Raw genomic sequence first — 20,419 nt, forward strand, 5'->3', positions numbered from 1 at the left:
GATTTTAGTATCCATGGGGATTCCTGGGAACAAACCCCAGCAGATACCAAGGGCCCACTGTATTTCTTTTCATCTGGCCTGCATCTCCCATCAGCAATGAAGCTTCAGTCAATGCCCCCAGGTTATAGTATTATAAGAAAGAAAGAAAGAAAGAAAGAAAGAAAGAAAGAAAGAAAGGAATTCCCTCATCTACCTTTCCCCTCTGTAACATGAGTCCCCTTGTTGTTGTTGTTGTTGTTGTGTACCTTCAAGTCAGTTCCAACTTATGGTGACCCTATGGCAAACCAATCATTTGGAAACGTGTCTTCAGAATTTTACCTTTCCCTCCCTCTGAGGCTGAGAGAGTGTGACTTGCCCAGGGTCACCCAGTGGGCTTCTGTGGCCAAGTGAGGATTCAATTCCCAGTTCAGCCATTAAACCCACGGAATGACCTTGAGCAAGTCACACTCTCTCAGCTTCAGAGGATGGCAGTGGTAAACCCCCTCTGACGACTCTTGCCAAGAAAACCCAGTGATAGGTTTGCCTTAGGGTCATCATAAGTCGGAAATGACTTGAAAACACACAGCAACAAAAACAAATTTGCCTTCTGCCTGCAAACTGATCCCACATTCCATAATTTTGTCCCGCTTGCAATGTCCAGTTCTGGGCATCACAGTTTAAGAAGGATGTTGACAAACTGGAATGTGTCCAGAATTGGGTGATCAAGATGGTAAAAAGCAGTGATGTAGACTCAAGTCAATTCACTTGGTCTTAAGTCAGACTTAAGTTACTTCAATGACTTGACTTAGCAAAAATGACACACAGACTCGATTTGACTTAAGACTTGTATAGTTTTAGGGACTGACCTGCTGGTGCCATCCACTTTGAGCAGCAGGCAAGATCCATTCCCAGGACATGGGGCATGTTTCTTGGAGGAGACCAGCAAATGCATTAGGCAATGGGCTTGAAATGGAAGGATCCTTCTAAAGCTTTTCAAAACTTTAGAAGGCTCCTCTGATGTGCAGTGGGGACAAGCTGCTGAGCAGACCTCAGCCCTCACCTCAAGCCCATTGCCTAATGTGTTTGCTGTTTGGTAGCCACCAGCACTCTTTGGCAGAGATGTCTAAAGACTTTGTAAAATTACAAATCCCAGGATCCCATAGGATGGAGCTTCAGCACTTAAACTGGTGTCAAACTGCATTATTTCTACAGTGTCGGTGCCCGGGGGATTATGGGAGCTGTAGTCCAATTTTTTAAAATAATTATAGCCCTAAAGTCCTATGAATTTGCAGAATTTGGCTCTGATCTCTCAGTTTGGACTACAAAGGGACAGCTTTTCAGGCTTATGTCCTTGGCTCCCTCTTCTAGTAATTTTTCTCTCTCCTTGCCAGCCGTAATTTGACTAACCAAGCTGTGACGAATTTATCACGCAAGAGAGGTGGAACCCTTCCACCTGCCCAGGCTTGCTTTTGCCTGTTCTTCTCTGCCCTGAAGCGTATTTTTGTTTGGGGAAATGGAATGAAACTCTGAGGCGTTTCTAGTGTCGGAGGGGAATTAATGGCCCGTTTATTAAAAATAAAGCCTTTGCATGTGTGGCATCTGCAACTTGTCACCTGGCCAATAACTGCAGGTGAATGCAAGGCAAAGCAAAAATGTCACCTTTTGAACCCAAGCGTTGAGAGCCTTGGTGTGAATCCTGTGTGTTCAGTAGCTCTGCCAGCATACCACCCTGGGTGTAAAATGGGACACTCCCCAGGATTCAGTGTTCCCAAATTCTCTCAGTGGGTCTTGGATTTGGTCCCACCACCATCACAGAAGGCCCCTGAGATCTAATGGATCTCTTCCAACCTCAATAGCTGCTGGGAGATTGGCTGGAGGCCAAAGCATCACAGCAGCCCAGTGGCTTCTGTTGACAGGTGTCTCTATATACATGCACACATGCTGCCATCCTGACCCACATACAATCCCACACTATTTTTTTGGCCCCAACCCAGCTTCAATAGCAAACTGGAGTTCTGTTCCCAAGACCCACCCTGGGCTCCTGGAACAGGCAGGGTGTATGTAAACTTAGCCACCGAGGGCATATGTCGTGCCATGCTGACTGGAGACTTCTTTGGGTTTTAGTCTGAACTTTAAAGCTGCTATCCCAGATCCTGAGCCTATTGTGGAGGAGGGTTCAGCACTGTGAACAGATTCTTTCAAGTTTGGAAGATGTATTGTCTTCACTAGGGCCTGATTCCCACTACCTTTTAAACCAAATTGCAAATCAGTTTGAACCAGTCCAATTGACCCTGGTTCCCACTCAAACTGAATTGCTGAAGTGATTCAGAGAGAGGGGCCGTGCACTAGACCCATTTAACCTGCCTCTTTTTGATGCTGATTTTTTGCACATCTTTTTGGATAAATCGAATCCATGCAAGTGAGAACCAGATGCAGATCAGAATCGATTTAAATTTGCCCTTTGACCGGCTGGAGTGAGTCCATTTTGAATTGATTCATTTGTGACTGTGAACCACAAGTGGGTTATTTTACAGGGGGAAAATGTGATCAGGGCAAATGTAGTGTGAACCACGCTTGGCTGTCAAATCGATCCATCGATTCGGATCGCAAACTGATTTATTTGTGGGTGGGAATGAGGCCTAGGGTTGCCAGATCTGAGTCTCCGTGGGTCATCTCCAGGTGGGAGGCAAGAGTGCAAATTCTCCAGTTTTGTTGGGCAAGAGGAAAGAGCTAGGTGCACATCCCTAGCTCAGCTTGCAACAATTTGCAAGGATTCATCTGTTGGCTGCTGCAAGGAGAAAGAGCGCTCCTGAAAGTCTATGCATTTACGTACTTAGTGAGTTTCTTCCTTCTCTCTCCAGCTGTGTGTTGCCAGGGCTTATTTTCTACTCTGCTCTGCATCTACTTTCTAGCTAGAAGCAAGTAGGCTAGATTAAGTGTTCTTTAGGCAGTCTCAGTGCAGGTGAGAATTGCCCTGATTCACTTTGAAATCACACCCATTATTTCAGATTTCTCTCTTAATTTCCAAACAGGAAAAGATTGTGTGTGTGCGTGAACAACTGTGGTTTGGTAGTTGATGCGTAACTCTTAATGGTATCACAAGGGGCCATCCCTAGGTCTCAGGTTTTGGCCCAGAAACCTCAGGATGTGGTGAGTTTACATGGCCAAGCCAGGATTCAAATCCTGGTCTCCACAGGCATAATTGAAAGCTGAAACCACTACAACACACTGGCTCTCTTGAACATAAAGATAGCAATTGTTTAAATAAGAATCAAAGCTGTAATTCATCAACAGTTAGAAAAGCACCTAAAACATAAATTGTGGGTAGTTGCAATGGTAACCAGTCCAAATAGATTTCAAAATAACCAGTCTTCTTGACAGGACAATGGGAAAGGTTACACCAAACAGGTCTTGGAATTCAGTACTTCTAATGAAAGCAAGAGGTTTCAGTGCTATGATTCCTCCTAACATAGGAATGACAGAGCAATCAGAAAGTCCCGGGTACTATCATTTCCGTTTTGCCACGCTAAGGCTGCATACGCACTGGAGAAATAATCCAGTTTGACATCACTTTAACTACCATGGCTCAGTGTTATCGGATTTTGGAAACTGTAGTTTTGTGCGATATTTAGTCTTCTCAGAGAGCTCTGGTGCCACAACAAAATATAATTCCCATTATTTCCGTAGCACTGGGACACTAGTGTCAAACTGGATTATTTCTGCAGTGCAGATGCAGCTGAGGGTTCTTCAGTTGAGTAAATTTCAAATTTCAATATGTAGTGTCTTTAACCTTTTGAAATTGTTTGTTTTTTAAAATTTGTATTTTTAATGCTTTGTATTGCTGTAAACTTGGACTGTTTTAAATTTTGTTAGCTGCCTTGAGTCCCTGTACCAGGGGGAAGGTGGGAATAATAATAATAATAATAATAATAATAATAATAATATGCAACTAATATATATATATATATATATATATATATATATATATATATAATGCTCTTACTAAAGTGTACACACATGAGGTGAAATTTTTTTTTACAACTGCAGAAAGAAAATCACTTACAGTTCCATGCATTTTGCTCAACAGCAAGGGATAACCTCATTCCTTTTGTGATGTAACTGTAACTTTTAGTTATTTTTACTGTTATAGAGGCACAACCTCCCTATGTGGTGAAGGAGGAGGAAGATTACCAGGTGCAAGTGCTTGCTCATGGATTTTGAGATGACAATGAAGTACACCATTAGTAAAAACATCAGAAACTAAGGTGTCTTTTGATATCTGATGAAGAGGCCAGTGAAGCTTTGAAAGCTTGGATGGTGATGATATATTTATTACCCGCCTCTCCCCATGGATCAAAGTGGGGAAAAACAACAGATTAATGCATACACAACATTAGTGATACAGAACATCAGTTCCAGCAGGCTTATCCAGATGATTTTCAAATCATGAATTTTAAACATGGGTCGTTTTAGAATGTGTATGTCTTATTTGCCCTTTTAAACCGTTGCATGTTTTAATTAATGCGTTTTGACTATATTGTGCAGAGAACGCACAACAGGAGATTTTCATAACAAACACAGAAAGAAGAGCTGGGAGAAACTGACAATATAATGAGCTATGGGGCAAAACAAACCGCCCTGAAATGGCAGATTGGAGGCTCCTGTTTTAACTCCGTAGGGACGCTGCAGCAGCCAAAATGCATGGCGTCCCTCAGGAGTAAAAAGAACCTGTGAAAAGCAAGTTCTTTTTATGGTGCCCGGCTGATGTCACGAGTGCACCATTGGCGCACCGGTGACATAAGCAACGCGCAGCGACATTTGTATGCTGTTTGTCCCTTATGTCATCATGGCAGTGCCCATGTGGACAGGATGCTATCACGATGCCACCGCCCATATGGACTAGGATTCTGGAGTGTGTGGTTGCTGCACGCTCTGAATCCCTAGTATCAGCAGCGGCACACTGCTTCCGGCCCATCTATCCCAGGCCTATATTACGACAATGTCCCAAAGGAATAAAAACATAACTCTAACATATATGCAACGATCATATATTTATATAACATAACCATGTTGCTGTAATACTGCAAAACACAGAAGACACAATCCAAAGTGCTATAGAAAACTATGTATCCCAAACTATGTCGACGTGCTTTCTCTGATCCTGACAACATCTGTTCCAGTAAAATAATTTGTGGAAATCATTTTGCCATTTACTGATTGTGGAAATCATTTTACAGGAGCAGAGGTTGTCAGGACCAGAGGAAGCACATGGGCATAATTTGGGATATATAGTTTTCTATAGCACTTTGGATTGTGTATTCTGTGTTTTGCAACATTACTGCAATGTGGTTACTACATATAAATATATGATCATTGTATGTATGTTAGAGTTGTGTTTTGGAGTATTACTGCAATGTGGTTACTACATATAAATATATGATCATTGTATATATGCTAGAGTTGTGGTTTAGTTCCCCACCTCCATCCATGGGGAGAGGCAGGTAAGAAATGAATATTATTATCACTACTAGTAGTAGTAATGGTAGATAAAACACACATCAGTTTAAAACAAAAAATAAGAGACATACATATTAAAACAATCTACATTTCAAAGTCATAATTTAAAATTCACAATTTAAAAATCATCTGGATAGGGAAGAAACTGGTCTCTAATGCTCTCAGCTGATGTATTTTGTGCTTTGGAGTTGGCTCAGTAAGAGTGTCACTGCTTTGTGCATTTTGATCTTGCTCTAAGGCGCCCTGCGTTCCTTTTCTAGGCCCTTGTCTGCCTCGTCGCAGAAGCCATTAAGACCCAGGTCCAGACTCTTCAGGATATTATCCAGCATGAGATCCAGACCACCTTTGAGATCTTGCAGCTCAAACTCCAGAAAAGGGCCCTGATCCTGAACCCGCCAGCCCCTTACCCTCCGCCACCCAGCCCTGAGGCCCAGGGAAGGAAAGGCAGCAAAGTCCAGAATAAGTCATCCAAAACTCAGCAGAAGGGGGAGGACAAGATAAAAAAGCAGCAGAAGAAGAAGAAATGAGAAATGAGAAATGAGCAGCAACAAGGATTTGATATTCAAGTTCTTCCTGAAACGGACATACTTTGGGAAAGTTCCTACAACTCCTAGAATCCCCCACACTGGTTGAAGGATGCTGGGAGTTGTCGTCAAGGAAACAAACTTTTCCATGGCTGGGCAAATTTGACCATGCTTATCCTTAGGCAGAAGCAGCCAATGGCCCTCTTGTTTTGGAGTGGGGAATATATTATGCACTGAGTTTTACAGGAGGGATAATTTGGAGATGAACTCAAAATTGGTCCAGGAACTGGAGTCGCAGTGAAGCCACCGCCTCCCTTCTGATTTTTATAATAATAACAATAAATTTTTATTGATATGCCAACTCTCCCGCAGGATCAAGGCAGATTACAATACCAAATAAAATGCTGTATTTTCCTATGCTGTGTCTTCAACTTTCCTTATCTGTTGGACTCCATCTCTGAGATGGCAAACCTGAATCTGGCTTGTACAATTTGTAGGATAACTGCTCCTTAAAAAAAAGAATGGGTGGATCTTTCAAGGTGGAAGATTCATATATCATGGAGAAATATATCTAGCCTATTATTTTTGGCACACACACACAGTATGATAGATAGATAGATAGATAGATAGATAGATAGATAGATAGATAGACAGACAGACAGACAGATAGAATGTATGCTTATACTACTCCATACTGCAGAAATAAAACATGCAATATACATGCATCCAGGTAACAAAGTCAAAACACACACACACACACTACATATATATGTATGCAGTATACTTGTTTATATTATTCCAGGTAAAAGAATCGATACATATATATACTATACTACATACATATATAGTATATGAGTATACATGCTTAGATTACTTGACACTGCAGAAATACATACATACACACACACATATATATAATCTACATGCTTATATTACTCCAGGTAGCAGAATGTGTGTGTGTGTGTGTGCATAGTATAGTATAGTATAGTATAGTATAGTATAGTATAGTATATTGATTCTGCTACCTGGAATAATATAAGCATGTATACTGCACTGTCTATCTGTCTGTCTGTCTGTCTGTCTATCTGTCTATCTGTCTATCTAGTATGTAGCACACAAAACCTCTCCTCTTCCCCCATCCTTACAAATCTTAAATGGCAGACTCCAGGAACAGATTTACCAGCACAATAAGAACAAGACCTATATCTCTCTCTCTGTTCACAGGGAAAGAAGTCTATCAGCAAAGAGACTCAAGCCAACATATGTCTCTAAATGTGTGTCATTTTTGGACATCACCAGACATGGCTTAGTGTTCAGAGACCAGTGTAGCTACACTGCAGAAATAAAGTAGGCTGACACCACTTCAATTGCTATGGCTCTCTCCTACACAATCCCAGGATGTGTGGTTTGGTTGAGGCACCAAGCTCTCTGACAAACCAGGCTGAGAACCTCACCAAACTACACATCCCAGGATTCCACAGGATTCCAGAGTATAAAGCCATGTCATTCAAAGAGGTGTCAAACTGCTTTCTTTCTGCAGTGTGGCTACATACTTATATTCTTTTGCTCACAGTGGGCCTTGTGATACTCCATCTTGATTGTTTCAAGATGTTTGTTGTGGTTTGCATCCCTCTTTTCTTGATCCCCTGTGGCAGCTCTTCCAAATAAACTGAATGTTTGATTTTCCTAAAGCTATGGCTCACTCTAAGCTTCCATCGAAGGTTGAACAATCCTAAAACCAATAAGCCCTAAACATATGTAATTCCATGTTGGAGCCCTTAAAAAACCTTGGATTTGACAAATAAATATTTGCCTAAATCCTGAAAACCAAAATCAGGTTTGGCCATGCCATCGTATTTCCAATTTCTATGTATCGGTATAAAAGTTGGACAGTGAAGAAAGTTGATAGGAAGAAAATAAACTCATTTGGACAGTGGTGTTGGAGAAGATTTCTACAGGTATAATGGACTGCTAAAAAGACAAATTAATGGGTCCAGGAATAAATCAGGCCTGAACGCTTCCTTGAAGCCAAGTTGACTATTGGACTGTTTTACCATACCATGAGACGACATGATTCATTAGAAAAGACAATAATGCTTGTGGTACAGTGGTTTGAGTGTTAGACTGCAACTCTGGAGACCCGAGTTCGAATCCAAGCTTGGCCATGGAACCCCTTGGGTGACCTCGGCAAGTCACACTCTCTCAGCCTCAGGAGAAGGCAAGGGCACACCTCTTCTGCAGAAATCTTGCCACTTGTGATAGATTCACTTAGTGTTGTCGTAAGTTGTAAATGGCTTGAAGGCACACAGCAACAACAACAACAAAAGTAGAAATCAGTAGGAAAAGAGGAAGGCTCCATTCTAGATGGATAGACTCAATCACAGAAGCCACAGCTGCCCTGAGTTTGCAAGACCTGAGTAGCACTACAGACCACAAGGTCTCTCATTCATAGGGTTGCCAGAAGTCAAAGTCAACTTGATGACAGTGAAGAACACCAACAGGTCCTACTGTTAGTCTCGACTCATTAGATCAATGGATTCCTAAATGCATAGATTCACTTTTCAGCAATCCATTGAACAGGCCTCCTGTAGCTTGGACTTAACTAATAAGCCTTTGGTCCTCCTGATTCACCTTCCAGATGGACATAAATAAGCAGAGCACAGTTGGCAATGACCCTTCCAAAGCGCATCGGAACACAGCACCTTCTGTTCAAAGCCATCTTGTGTGGGACAGGCCATGATTCAAAAACTGATCTGGGTGGTTCAGCCTGCTTATGAACATAATTCAAGTCTTTTGTGGGGGTTTTGGGCTATGTGGACATGTTCTAGAAGAGTTTGTTTTTGACGTTTTGCCAGCATCTGTGACTGGCATCCTCTCCAAAGATCTGAAGATCATCTCTGAAGATGCCAGCCAGGGATGTTGGAGAAACGTCAGAAATAAGCTCTTCTAGAACAAAGCCACATAGCCCAAAAAACCCCACAAAAAACAATGGATGCTGGCACGAAAGCCTTTGACTCCTCATAATTTAAGTCATCTGGACCTGATGGAACAATTTTTATCTGGTCTCGCCATGAGCCTCCAGGAACAGAGTTTAAGAATCCAAAGGAATGCGAATTAATTTGATGGCCTCCATAGAGCGAGGAGAGTAAACAATGTTTTTCAAAAAGACAAATCCAGATATTTTAGGCAAAAGTCAGTGCTCCTCAGGATGGTATTTGCTTTCTCCTCCCATCCAGTTGCTTCCTCTTCAAGAGACCTCCAGCTTCTGCACTTTCATCAGCATCTCAGGCAGGAAAGAAGGTCAAATCCAGAGTCCCACCCTTTCCCTCCTTCCCCCTCCTCAAATTGTTTTTAGGTTTCTTGGTCATCTTTAGCCTTGCTTGTTTTGCTCCCAGGGGGTCTGGGGGAAAATCAGACGCTCCTTTGGCTACTGCCTGCCATCCAAGGCTAAGCGGGTCATTTCCTTCCTGAGACACCACAGAAAAGTGGTCTTTTGAGGACAAAATACAACATTGCGTGACAGACCCCTAAGACTCAGTATGCAATGGGATCTTCTAGCACTTTGAGACTCACTGAAAGAAAGAAGCTAGCAGCATGAGCTTTCACAAACCAATAGACTCAAGTATGTGAAAGCCCATGCTACCAGTTTCTTTCTTTCAGTTATTCTCAAAGGTGCTACAAGATTCCTTTGCATACTGGTTTTCCAGATTAACACTGAATTCAGACCCCCTAAGGAACCAGCATAGTGGTTCAAGTGTTGGACCACGACTCTGGAGACCAGGGTTCAATTCCTCACTTGGCCATTAAACCCATTGGGTGGCCTTGGGCAAGTCACATGCTCTCAGCCTCAGGGGAAGGCAATGGCAAACCTCCACTAAAGAAATCTCGCCAAGAAAACCCCAAGATAATGTGAAGTCAGAGGCTTTCACAGCCAGCATCCATAGTTTTTTGGGTTATGTGGCTGTGTTCTGGAAGAGTTTATTCCTGATGTTTCACCAGCATCTCCGGCCGGCGTCTTCAGAGATTGATGGCATAGAAGTGAGTGGGGTATATATATACTGTGTGACCCTTGATTGAGAGGAAATGATGTACATGTTAATCTGTGTATTGTTCTGTTGTTGAATGGCAAGGCCTCTGGGTGCCTACTTAATTTATGAGCCACTGTCTGCTGGGAACCCCCCTTGACCCTGGGTGGTTTTTATTTGCACTTGCTGGGTCTTGATTTTGGTGTTTTTTAGGACTGGTAGCCAAACTTTGAGGCGAACCAGACTGCCCCGCAAGAGTGGCTTCTGGTCGACCTTTTGAGCACTGGATTGAAGCCACGGCAGCTGCACGCTGTGGCCCCAATCTGGTGTTTCTCCAGCCCAAAAAGAAGCAGCAAAATTCTGCTTCTTTTTTGGGACGGAAAAAAGCCACCCCTTTCATCGCACCAGTGGCTCTTCTGCATTTCTGCGGTGTGTGACATCTAATTGCTGCACCATAGGAATGTCCCAACACTGCCCGCCATCTGGTCAGGCGTGTGGCGTGATGCCAGCTTGGGGGTGGAGTCAGGGCATGTGGTGTTCGGTCTTTTTGCTGGTCTGTTCAGCCAGATAATTTACTTTCAGGGTTTCCTCTTTCCTGTGAACTTGTCTAGGTGTTTGTGGATTTCAGTGGCTTCCCTGTGCATTCTGACCAGATAGTTCTTGGCATGATCCAGAATTTCAGTGTTTCAAACAGCATTTTATGACCAGTATGGCTTATAACATGTTCTGCTACTGCTGCTTTTTCTGGCTGATCCACTCTGCATTGTCTTTCATGTCCCTTGATTCATGTTTGAACTTCTTCCCAGAAGACGGCCACCTAGCCTGAAAAACCCACAAAAAAAAAAAAAAAAACCCTAGCCCCAAGATAAGTTTGCCTTAGGGCCACTATAAATTGGAAATGACTTGAAGGCACACAACACAGGACTTTATCACATAGGGGAAATTGGGGGTTTAACCAGTGATTAACTCGTGAAAATTGTGCAATCGTGATTAAGATTTTCACACGAAGTCGACATTAAAGTGCCATTATCCTGGGAATAAACTGACAATAAACTGCAACAAATCATTCACCAGGAATCCAGGGAATGAATTGTTGCTTTTTATTGCCTGGTTATTTCCTTGTTATTCCTGGGATAATGGCTCTTAAGCACAGTGTGTGTGAAAATCTTTAATTGCGATTGCGCAATTTTCATGGGTTCATCGCTGGTTAAACCCCTGATCTTCCCTGTGTGATAAAGTCCATACACATACTAGATGTTACTCCAAAGAAAAAAGGTGCCTTGGGGAGAAAGGAAGGCGAAAACAAAATGGCAGATCCACCTAGGATCAAAAGAGTACCAGCTGTATTGGGACATATTCAGGTAAAATAGCTTCCAGAAAACAAATGCTGATGGAAATCATGAAGGAGAATCCTCTCCAACATAAAACTGGGAGACATGTGGACAAAAAACATCAGAGTGTGGTCAAGGTAGCAAAAGGTATGAAGAAAAAAGAAAACATAAAATAGGAAAGGCTGCAGCTGTTTTCTCTTGGCTGAGCCTTCTGGGAAAGGCAAGATTCTGCCCCTTCTCTCTTCTCTCCACTGAGTTATTGGAATGCAAACTACTTTTGCAATTCGAACTCAGGCTGCAGCTGCACTGCAGAAATAATCTGGTTTGAGACCACTTTAACTGCCATGGCTATGGGATTCTGGGGATTGTAGTTTATTGTGGCACCAGAGCTCTCTGAAACAGAAGGCTAAATATCTCCCAAAACGACAATTTCCATAGGATGGAGCCATGGCAGAAGAGATTTGGGTGCATGGCTAATGTTCAATGCATGGAGATTTGATTTAGTTACAGTGTAAAGATCAAAAGTGGGCAGGTACCACAGATATTCAATTTATGCTTTGCCAGGTATGTGCTAGAGTTTCAGGTTGCATCTTGAATTTTCCAATGGGCTGCTTTGATCGATGGAGCAACAGGCAAACAACAGTTGATCTTCCATTTTGGAAACATTCTCCTATATAAGCCTCCTCATGTTTTGAAGCTCACAGCAATAGACTCTGGACAAAACAAAAGAAACTTCATGTCAGAATTAGGAGTCTGGCAAAGTTAGGAATATCAGAAACAGAGTGAGAATGGGTTCTGAAAAGGTTACTATTAGGAGTTTGTTAGAGGTAGGAGTAGGAGATGTTAGAATAAATCAAGGTCAGGGTTAGAGTAAGGCTGCATCTGTACTGCTGAAATAATCCAGTTGGACACCACTTTAACTACCATGGCTCAATGTTATGGAATTCTGGGGACTGTAGTTTGTTATGGCACTAGGGCTGTCTGACAGAGAAGGTTAAATGTCTCACAAAACTATAAATCCCAGAATTCCCTAGCATTGAGTCATAGAAGTTAAAGTGGTGTTAAACTGGATTATTTCTGCAGTGCGGGTGCAGCCTGAGTTAGAATATGAGTGAGAGAGAGCATGAGAGAGTTGAGTTGGAGTAGGATTTTGACATATAAAATAAGTAATCTTTGATCTTATGTTCAATTTCTGTTAAATCACTTTCTGTATTACACACTTATGTTTCCAAGGATGCAACTTGGCACCACTGTAACTGCTGCAGCTCCATTATACAGCATCCTGGGATTTGTCATTTTGTGAGGCGCCAACACTCTTTGGCAATGAAGGCTAAAAGCCTTGTAAGACTATTACTCAATGGTGGTGGGGTCCAATGGGGGAGATTAGATGAATAAAATTTCTTACAGGAACCATGAGGGCATCTAAAAGGTCTCCACATTTAAGGCCGCAGCAAGTGGAGGTCCTCACATTGGTGGCCACATCGGTGGGATAGTGTGAAGCCACAAAGGCTATTCTTACGTAACTTTCAAGTTGAGTATACTTGCTTAAAGCAGGATCAAACTGGTATAAATGTATAGTGCAGATGCATTCTATGTCTCCCTTGGGCATCTTTCCATCAAGGAAGCAAGCAAGGCAGACAAATTCAGAGACATAACTGTATTAGTCTGGAATATCAGTATGCAAAGGGATCTTGCAGCACCTTTGAGACTACCTGTGCAAAAGACGTTGTGGCATGGGTTTATGAAAGCACGTGCCACAACTTCTTTTGTGCAGTAGGTCTCAAAGCTGCTGCAAGATCCTGTTGCGAGAGGGAGTCATGTCCCCAGTTTTATGCAGCTGTGCTTCTTATTACTTGCAGGTGGACCTTTTCCGAGAATAATCCCACATACCCTCAGATCCGTTCCAACAAACCCAATTTATGACCCATCGGATGCTCCAAACATTGTTTTGCCCGCGGTGTGTGTGAAATAAATAGGAAAACCTAAGGGTGGCCATATATGCACATAAGGGGATGGGGTGAGAGAAGGCAGGAGAGAGAAGGAGAATGGAGGGGGGTTATTTCTCCCCCAAAGGATAAACACTTCGTGATTTTTTCCTCAGCAATTCCCTTAGACATAAAGGTAGCCCCAGGACTCATAACATCCGGCTGGAGGGGCCCAGCTCCTGTTATCAGGCAGGAAACAGTGCTGGACACACATCCTTTCCAAAAGCCTCCTCCAGAGGCAAGACTTGGCAGGAAAACACAGGGCACAGCAGTGTGTCTTATTCCTTCTCCTCAGCACACCCAGGCCGCATTGCCACTATGGTTTAAAGCGAATTGGCGGTCGGGTTATATGAGTGTCGTTTCCATTTGAAACCAGTTCCGATCCTACTGTGATCAGTTTCAATCGCAACAAAGCGAGTCAAATGCAAAAAAACCCCGCTCTTTTCTGACACTAGTTATTTGGCGGTTATTTTGAAAAGAATCAATCCCAAAGCATGTTCAACAAGTGGGAACGATGGATCTGAATCGCATCATTCTGGAGGGGAGGGACTAATGGCAGAGGGGTGTTTACCATGCCTCCTCAGTTTTTGGTAGCTCCACCATCCCCCCCCCCTCCCCAGCACTGCCTTTGTGCTTGTGGTGTGACCTACGGGCACATGATTTTTTTAAAAAACAAAAATAAAATTGATAGAAGATTTGATTGATTGATTTTGCAATTACTTGCAATCAATTTGTTAAAAACTGATAGAAGATTCAATTAATTGGTTTTGCAACTACTTGCAATTACCCAGGCAATGCCATGACAGCGCATAGTGATGCAAATAGTTGCAAAACCAATGAATCGAATCTTATATCAATATATATATAGTTTGCAAGTTGGACTGCCTGGGCTGCCACTTCAGTCACCAATAACGCACAGATGATTGACGTGCAATTTGAAGCGACGCAAACTAGTGGAGATGACAATCGTGCCAAAAAAGAAACAATTGCAAGGGGTTAATGACAAGATCTGTTTTCATGATGAGAACGACAGACCTTAGGGAATTGAATTAGGAATCAATTTACCAACAAGGCTAATCACAAACTGGTTTAAATGTAAGTGGGAATGAGCCCCCACAGAGAATCCTCCCTTTTGTATGACTTTGGGGAAAAACGATGCTTCACAAAGCAAGACAGCATCTGAAGAGGCACAACCACAGCCATGGGGGTCTCTCTCGGAGGGTTTCCATTGTTGTTGGGCGCCTTCTAGTCCTCTCTGACTCATGGTAACCCTAAGCAGAACTTAGCATGGGTGTCTTGGCAAGATTTGTTCAGGAGGGTTGCCTTTGCCTTCCTCAGAGGTTGAGAGAATGTGTCATGCCCCCAGGTCACCCAGTGGGTTTCCATGGCCAAGCTGGGATTCGAACACTGGTCTCCAGAGTGGTAGTCCAATGCTCAAAACAGTGCTGGCTCTCTTACAGGAGGGTTTCAGAGTGGGCTTGACCTTGCATTCCTCTAAGGCTGAGAGAGTGTGACTTGCCCAAGGTCACTCAGTGGTTTTCCATGGCCAAAGATGGATTCAAAGCCTGGTCTCCATAGTTGTAGTCTAATGCTCAAATCATTACATCATGCTGGCTCTCTTGCAGGAGGGTTTCAGAGCGAGCTTGCCCTTGCTTTCCTCTAAGGCTGAGAGAATATGACCCAGTGGGTTTCCATGGCTGAGTGGGGATTTGAACTCTTGTCTCCAGAGTCATAGTCCAATACGCAAAAGATTTTCTCGTGTAGTGTTTGTGCCTTGTCTTTGCTTTCCTCTGAGGCTGAGAGGATATGACTTGCCCAAGGTCACTCAGTGCATTTCCATGGCCAAACACAGATTCAACCCCTAGTCTCCAGAGTGGTAATCCAATGCTCAGATCGCTACCCCATGCTGCCTCTCCTACAGGAGGGTTTTAGAGAGGGCTTGTTCTTGCTTTCCTCTGAGGCTGAGAAAGTGTGACTTGCTCAAGGTCACCTATTGGGTTTCTATGACCAAACATGGATTGAAGCCATGGCCTCCAGAGTCATAGTCCACCACTGAACTGCTGCACTATGCTGGCTGTCTTGCAAGAGGGTTCCCATATCTTTCAACATATCATAAGTGGAAACTAGGATATATTTGATACGGTAGGTTTCTGCAATTTCTGTTCTTGCAGAGGGTTTACAAAGGCCTGAAGGTTGCTCAGACCACCAGATGATGATGAAGATGAAGATGAAGATGAAGATGAAGATGATGATGCTGATGATGATGATGCTGATGATGATGATGATTTGTGATGTCGAAGGCTTTCATGGCTGGCATCCATAGTTTTTTGGTGGGTTTTTTGGGCTATGTGGCCATGTTCTAGAATATTTCATTCCTGACGTTTCACCAGCATCTGTGGCTGGCATCTGCAGAGAAATTTTCTGAAGATGCCAGTCACAGATGCTGGCAAAACGTCAGGAATAAACTCTTCTAGAACATGGCCACAAAGCCTGAAAAATCCACAAAAAAACCTATCATGATGATTGTTTGAAATCTTGAGTTAAGTTGGGGGAGTGTCCATAGAAACAAAAGATATTTGAAAGAGCTCCCTGGTCAAGAAAAGGATAAGAACCATTGCTGTAGAGCAGGGGTTCCCAAACCTGGGTCTTCCAGATGTTTTGGACTTCAGCTGCCAGAATTCCTGACTGCTGGCCAAATTGGACAGTTTTCCTAACTGCAAAGGATTTTGTAAGACCTTTGCACCCCGACAAGCTTTGCAAGGCCTTGGGTCCCCATTGAGCTTTGCAAGACCATAGCTCCTTTGCAGGGGAGCCAAGGTGAGTGAGTAACCTTGGAGCTAAGGTCATCTTCTGAGCAATCCTTGGACACATTCCTGATTCAGAGGCTGCAGGGACTCACAGCCATATCCAGGACATTTCCTTCTCCTTGGCTGACTCTCAGGCTGGCACATAAGGGGAGAAAAACCAAAGAAAAAACAAACCCTACCACCTGTTTCTTCAGCTTCAAGGAAATGATCTCCTCCTCAGGACATGCTCACTCACGACTGGGCTGGGTTCCAGTGGTGTCCAGGAAGGATGACGTAACCGCGGCTCAGGATTACTAACACCGCAGTTTGCACGACAAACATGCAATGTGAAATCTGGCTGATGGATCAATAAAGGCAGAGGCATGCCTTAGTGAAGGAAGTTTAAATGTGTCTGTTTTGTATGTTTTTGCTCTGAGTCCCAGAGGACTCTCATGCAGTAGATTTAAAAGGACATGCACAAAACCCTAATTTTCATGTGCACATGACATCACAAGAGTTCTGGACACTATTGGACTGCAACTCCCATCAACCATCACCATTAATTATGTGGAAGGCTAGGAGTGGTGTGAGATGTAGTCCAACAATATTGAGAGGGCTATGCCTTCCACAGCTACCATTCCAAAATCTAGTTTTCAAAACTGATACTTTTTTCACTGCGCAGATCCCAAGCTTTATACTTGCAGACGTTATTCATGTTTATTACACCATCTATAGATTGTTGGATTTATAAGAAGATTAAATAGATAGTATTGATTCTCAAGAGCAGAAGCAGATGTAAGAACTGGGGAAAGGGTGGCATGCAAATGAGGATTATTATTATTATTATTATTAACTTTTATTTATAAAGCGCTGTACATACAATCTTTTAGTTAGACGGTTCCCTGCCCTCAGGCTTACAATCTAAGGATGATGATGATGATGATGATGATGATGATGATGATGATGGAGATGGAGATGCCCTCCTGAGCATTCATTCTTTAACAGAAAGTTTGGCACCAGAGGCAGAAATAACATAGAAAGAACTGGGATAGGTTATACTACAAAAAGAAGAGCAGTTCAGTGTGCTTCAGCTAACCTTTCATCCCAAACTAACACTATGCACTGGTGAAATGAAACAACCAGCTCAGATAACCCTTTATTGTTGTTGTGTGCCTTCAAGTCATTTCCAGCTTATGCAAACCCTAAGGGAAAGGGTTTTCTTGGCAAGTTTTATTCAGAGGAGTTTTGCTATTGTTATCCTCTGAGGCTGGGAGAGTGTGACTTGCCCAAGATCACCCAATGGGTTTCATGGCCAAGCTGGAATGCAAGCCCTGATCTCCAGAGTTGCAGTCCAACACTCAAACCACTATGCCACAAACACACAAAACATTTCAAACCTTCTAGAGACTACTTGAAGGCTTCTTTCAAGATGCAGACAGGGAAGCTTTCTTTCTTTCTTTCTTTCTTTCTTTCTTTCTTTTCTTTCTTTCTTTCTTTCACCAGCTTGCACTTTTCTTATTATTTCCATTTTGGTAGTCAAATTTGCAGATCTACCTTTCTTTACCTGTTGTGTGGCTGGCTTATCTATTTTCCCCTTTTCTTGCTGTTCACACATGTACATTGTGCATTTTTGCACGTGGGTTTGTTGCCCATTGTTGCACATCAATTCATGTGTATATTGTGCAATTGGTTGTATTGCACATGGTTGTGCATTATGCAATTGGATGCACATTTGGCGGTGGCTGTTGGTGTGAGCCTTTCATTCATTTGTAACTTATGGCATCCTATCACAGGGATTTCTTGGCAAGATTTGTTCAGAGGGGGGTTTGCCTTTGCAAAAACCTCTCTGAGGCTGGAAAGAGTATGACTTCTCCAAGGTCACCCAGCAGGTTTCAATGGCTGAGTAGGATCTGAAAAGAGTTGTAGTCCAACACTCAAACCACTACTCCACGCTGGCTCTGTTTTAACTGTGTAACCAGCAACGTCACACAGCTAAACTGTTTGGTTTGAAATGGTAAAAATCAAAGTGAGAGCTGTCTCCATGCATTTTGGCTTAAAACAATTTTTCTGATGGGAAAAAAGCCTTAAAAACCAGGCTTTTTTTATTTATGGCTATTCTGATCAGATTTATGAATGTCAAGGTATGCTTTTCAAAAGCATACCCCTTTTCAAGCATAAATATAGTATTTTCAAGCCATGGAAGCTTGAATCCATGGGTAAAATAATCCATGGATATGGAGGGCTGACTGTATGACCATCATAAATTTGCAGTTATGAGCGGCCATTAAAAAAACCTGTATAAGCTGGTTGAGAATTTTTAAATACTGGGAGTTCTGAAATAAACATAGGCTCCACATTTAACTAGTCAAATTAGGAGCATTCTTATGCTAGAAAATTTTTGTTGTTGTTGTTGTTCATTTTGGGAACCATCCATCATCTAATCCAGAGATCCTCCAGCACAAACCCCATAAAAGTAGAGGGGGAAGTTGGCAACTGAGTTTCCATTGTGGAGGAGGAGGACTTACTCATCGGTTGCGAAGTGGGAAAGTGTTTGTACATTTAAGGCTGGTGCACCAACTGCACCCTTTCCTGGAAATATCCATTTTGGTCATGGTGAGGCTTGCCTTCATTGCATTCCTACCAAGCTAAGTAGGGACCTTCAAAGTGTGTTAAGAAACCTCATCTGGTCCAGAATACTGCAGCCAGACAGTTGACAGGGGAGGACATTGTAACAGTTTCTCTGTGTACCAGACTGTTCCTGTTGTGCACAGTTCAAGGAACTGCAAAACGTTACACAACTTTTGTCCAGATTATTCAAAGCATTGCATTGTCCCAATGTCTGCCTCAATTTTAAGATGAGAGAAACAAGGGTATAGCAATAGGAGGGAGCAACCTAAAGCATTGCCCCCACATTTGAATTCTGCTACCTCCCCATTAGATTTTCCTCCAATCCCCAGATTTCATAGAGTCTGGGGATTGGGAAAGGAAATGTTTTGCTTTTGTGACAAATGAAGTTTGAACATGAAAAAAAGTTTCAGTTGCTTTGTGCTTTTATTATACTGTGCAATCAAACTGCTTCAGTCCTAGCAATGTTGCCATACTGTGAACCGCTTAGGCTTCTTAATAAAGCTTGCTGTTTTACACTGAAGCTTGGATGTTTGAGCTGAGGTCTGTCAGCACATGACAATCTATAGCTGCGTGTAAAAATTCAGCCTCAGCATTGACATGAGTGCTGATATCGTACAGGTGTTCGGTGCTTCATCAGAGAATGGCAGATCATGGCTTTTGAAATTAAGCTGTTTGAACCAATTTCAAGTAGGTAGTTTCTTTGCCCGATTGCAGAGAAATCACAGTGCATTAGAGTCTGTTGTCTGCTACTCCACAGACCAGGACATGAACCCACAAATTCAGATTGAAAGACAAGAATTCAATATGGGACTTGCATCTTTTAAAGTGGACTTAGGTGTGAACTGAAGAAATAGAAATGAGCCGCTTTGCAATGTCTGCATTTTCCTATGGGCTGCTGTGACATTACTACATACGGGCATCCATTGCACAATGGTGAAGTGACTGATGCACCATGGCCAGTGTGCCATGGGCACCAATGTGCATTGGTGCACTTCCCAGTGTGCATCTGGACATGAGCTAGAAACTGCTGGAGCACAACAGGAGCACCTGATGTGCATGTTAAGGAAAAAGCAACATGGGACATACAGTGATTGAAATAAAACTTGTATGTGAGAGTCAGGGTGACTCAGCAGAAGCAAATTAAGAGCCACACAGGTGTAAAAGATAATGCAATTAACAAGTCCTGAATGCCAAGGACAGAAATGTAAAGTGGATAATTGAACACACCTGAAAATTGTTAAGTGGTCAAGGCTGAGATGATGAAATCATTAATTCTGGGTAGAAACAAGAGAACCAATAAGAGTGGATGTACACGACCACTGGGTGGAAACTGACAAGAGTGGGTGGTATGATCCAAGGACTATAATAATGGCTATGATTCCTAATGTATTTTGTGGGTAGTAGCTGTGGGTAGTAGTGGATACTAGTGAGGAGTTGTATTGGAGTTGTGTTGGATAGTTTTGGAGCTGTATATAGTAGAATAAAGTAGATCTTTTATATAAGACTACTGAGTTGTCTGGTGTCTTGAGTGAAGATACAAGAGCCAGCTGGATCCTGAAGAAGTGGGAAGACTTCTGTGGAAGCAAGAGTGAGAAGGCTTGGAGAGTTTGTCAGGGTCTTCAGCCTATTCTCTGTAACTCTGCT

The 20,419-nt window shown here is 42.7% G+C and overlaps 1 protein-coding gene across 1 annotated transcript in view; it reads left to right on the forward strand.

Annotated features, from left to right (window-relative positions):
• CUNH8orf74 (chromosome unknown C8orf74 homolog) overlaps positions 1-6,395 on the forward strand; it is a 59,667-nt gene extending 53,272 nt beyond the window's left edge. The window contains exon 5 of the mRNA XM_089528798.1: positions 5,757-6,395. Coding sequence (XP_089384924.1) covers positions 5,757-6,023 — 267 coding nt within the window. The 3' untranslated portion in view covers positions 6,024-6,395. The remainder of the gene's footprint in view (positions 1-5,756) is intronic.
• The last annotated feature ends 14,024 nt before the right edge of the window (positions 6,396-20,419 follow it).

Source organism: Sceloporus occidentalis, unplaced genomic scaffold (assembly GCF_023333645.1).
Source record: "Sceloporus occidentalis isolate IW3139 unplaced genomic scaffold, rSceOcc1.0.p SCAF_6, whole genome shotgun sequence".
NCBI classification, from domain to species: Eukaryota; Metazoa; Chordata; class Lepidosauria; order Squamata; family Phrynosomatidae; genus Sceloporus; species Sceloporus occidentalis.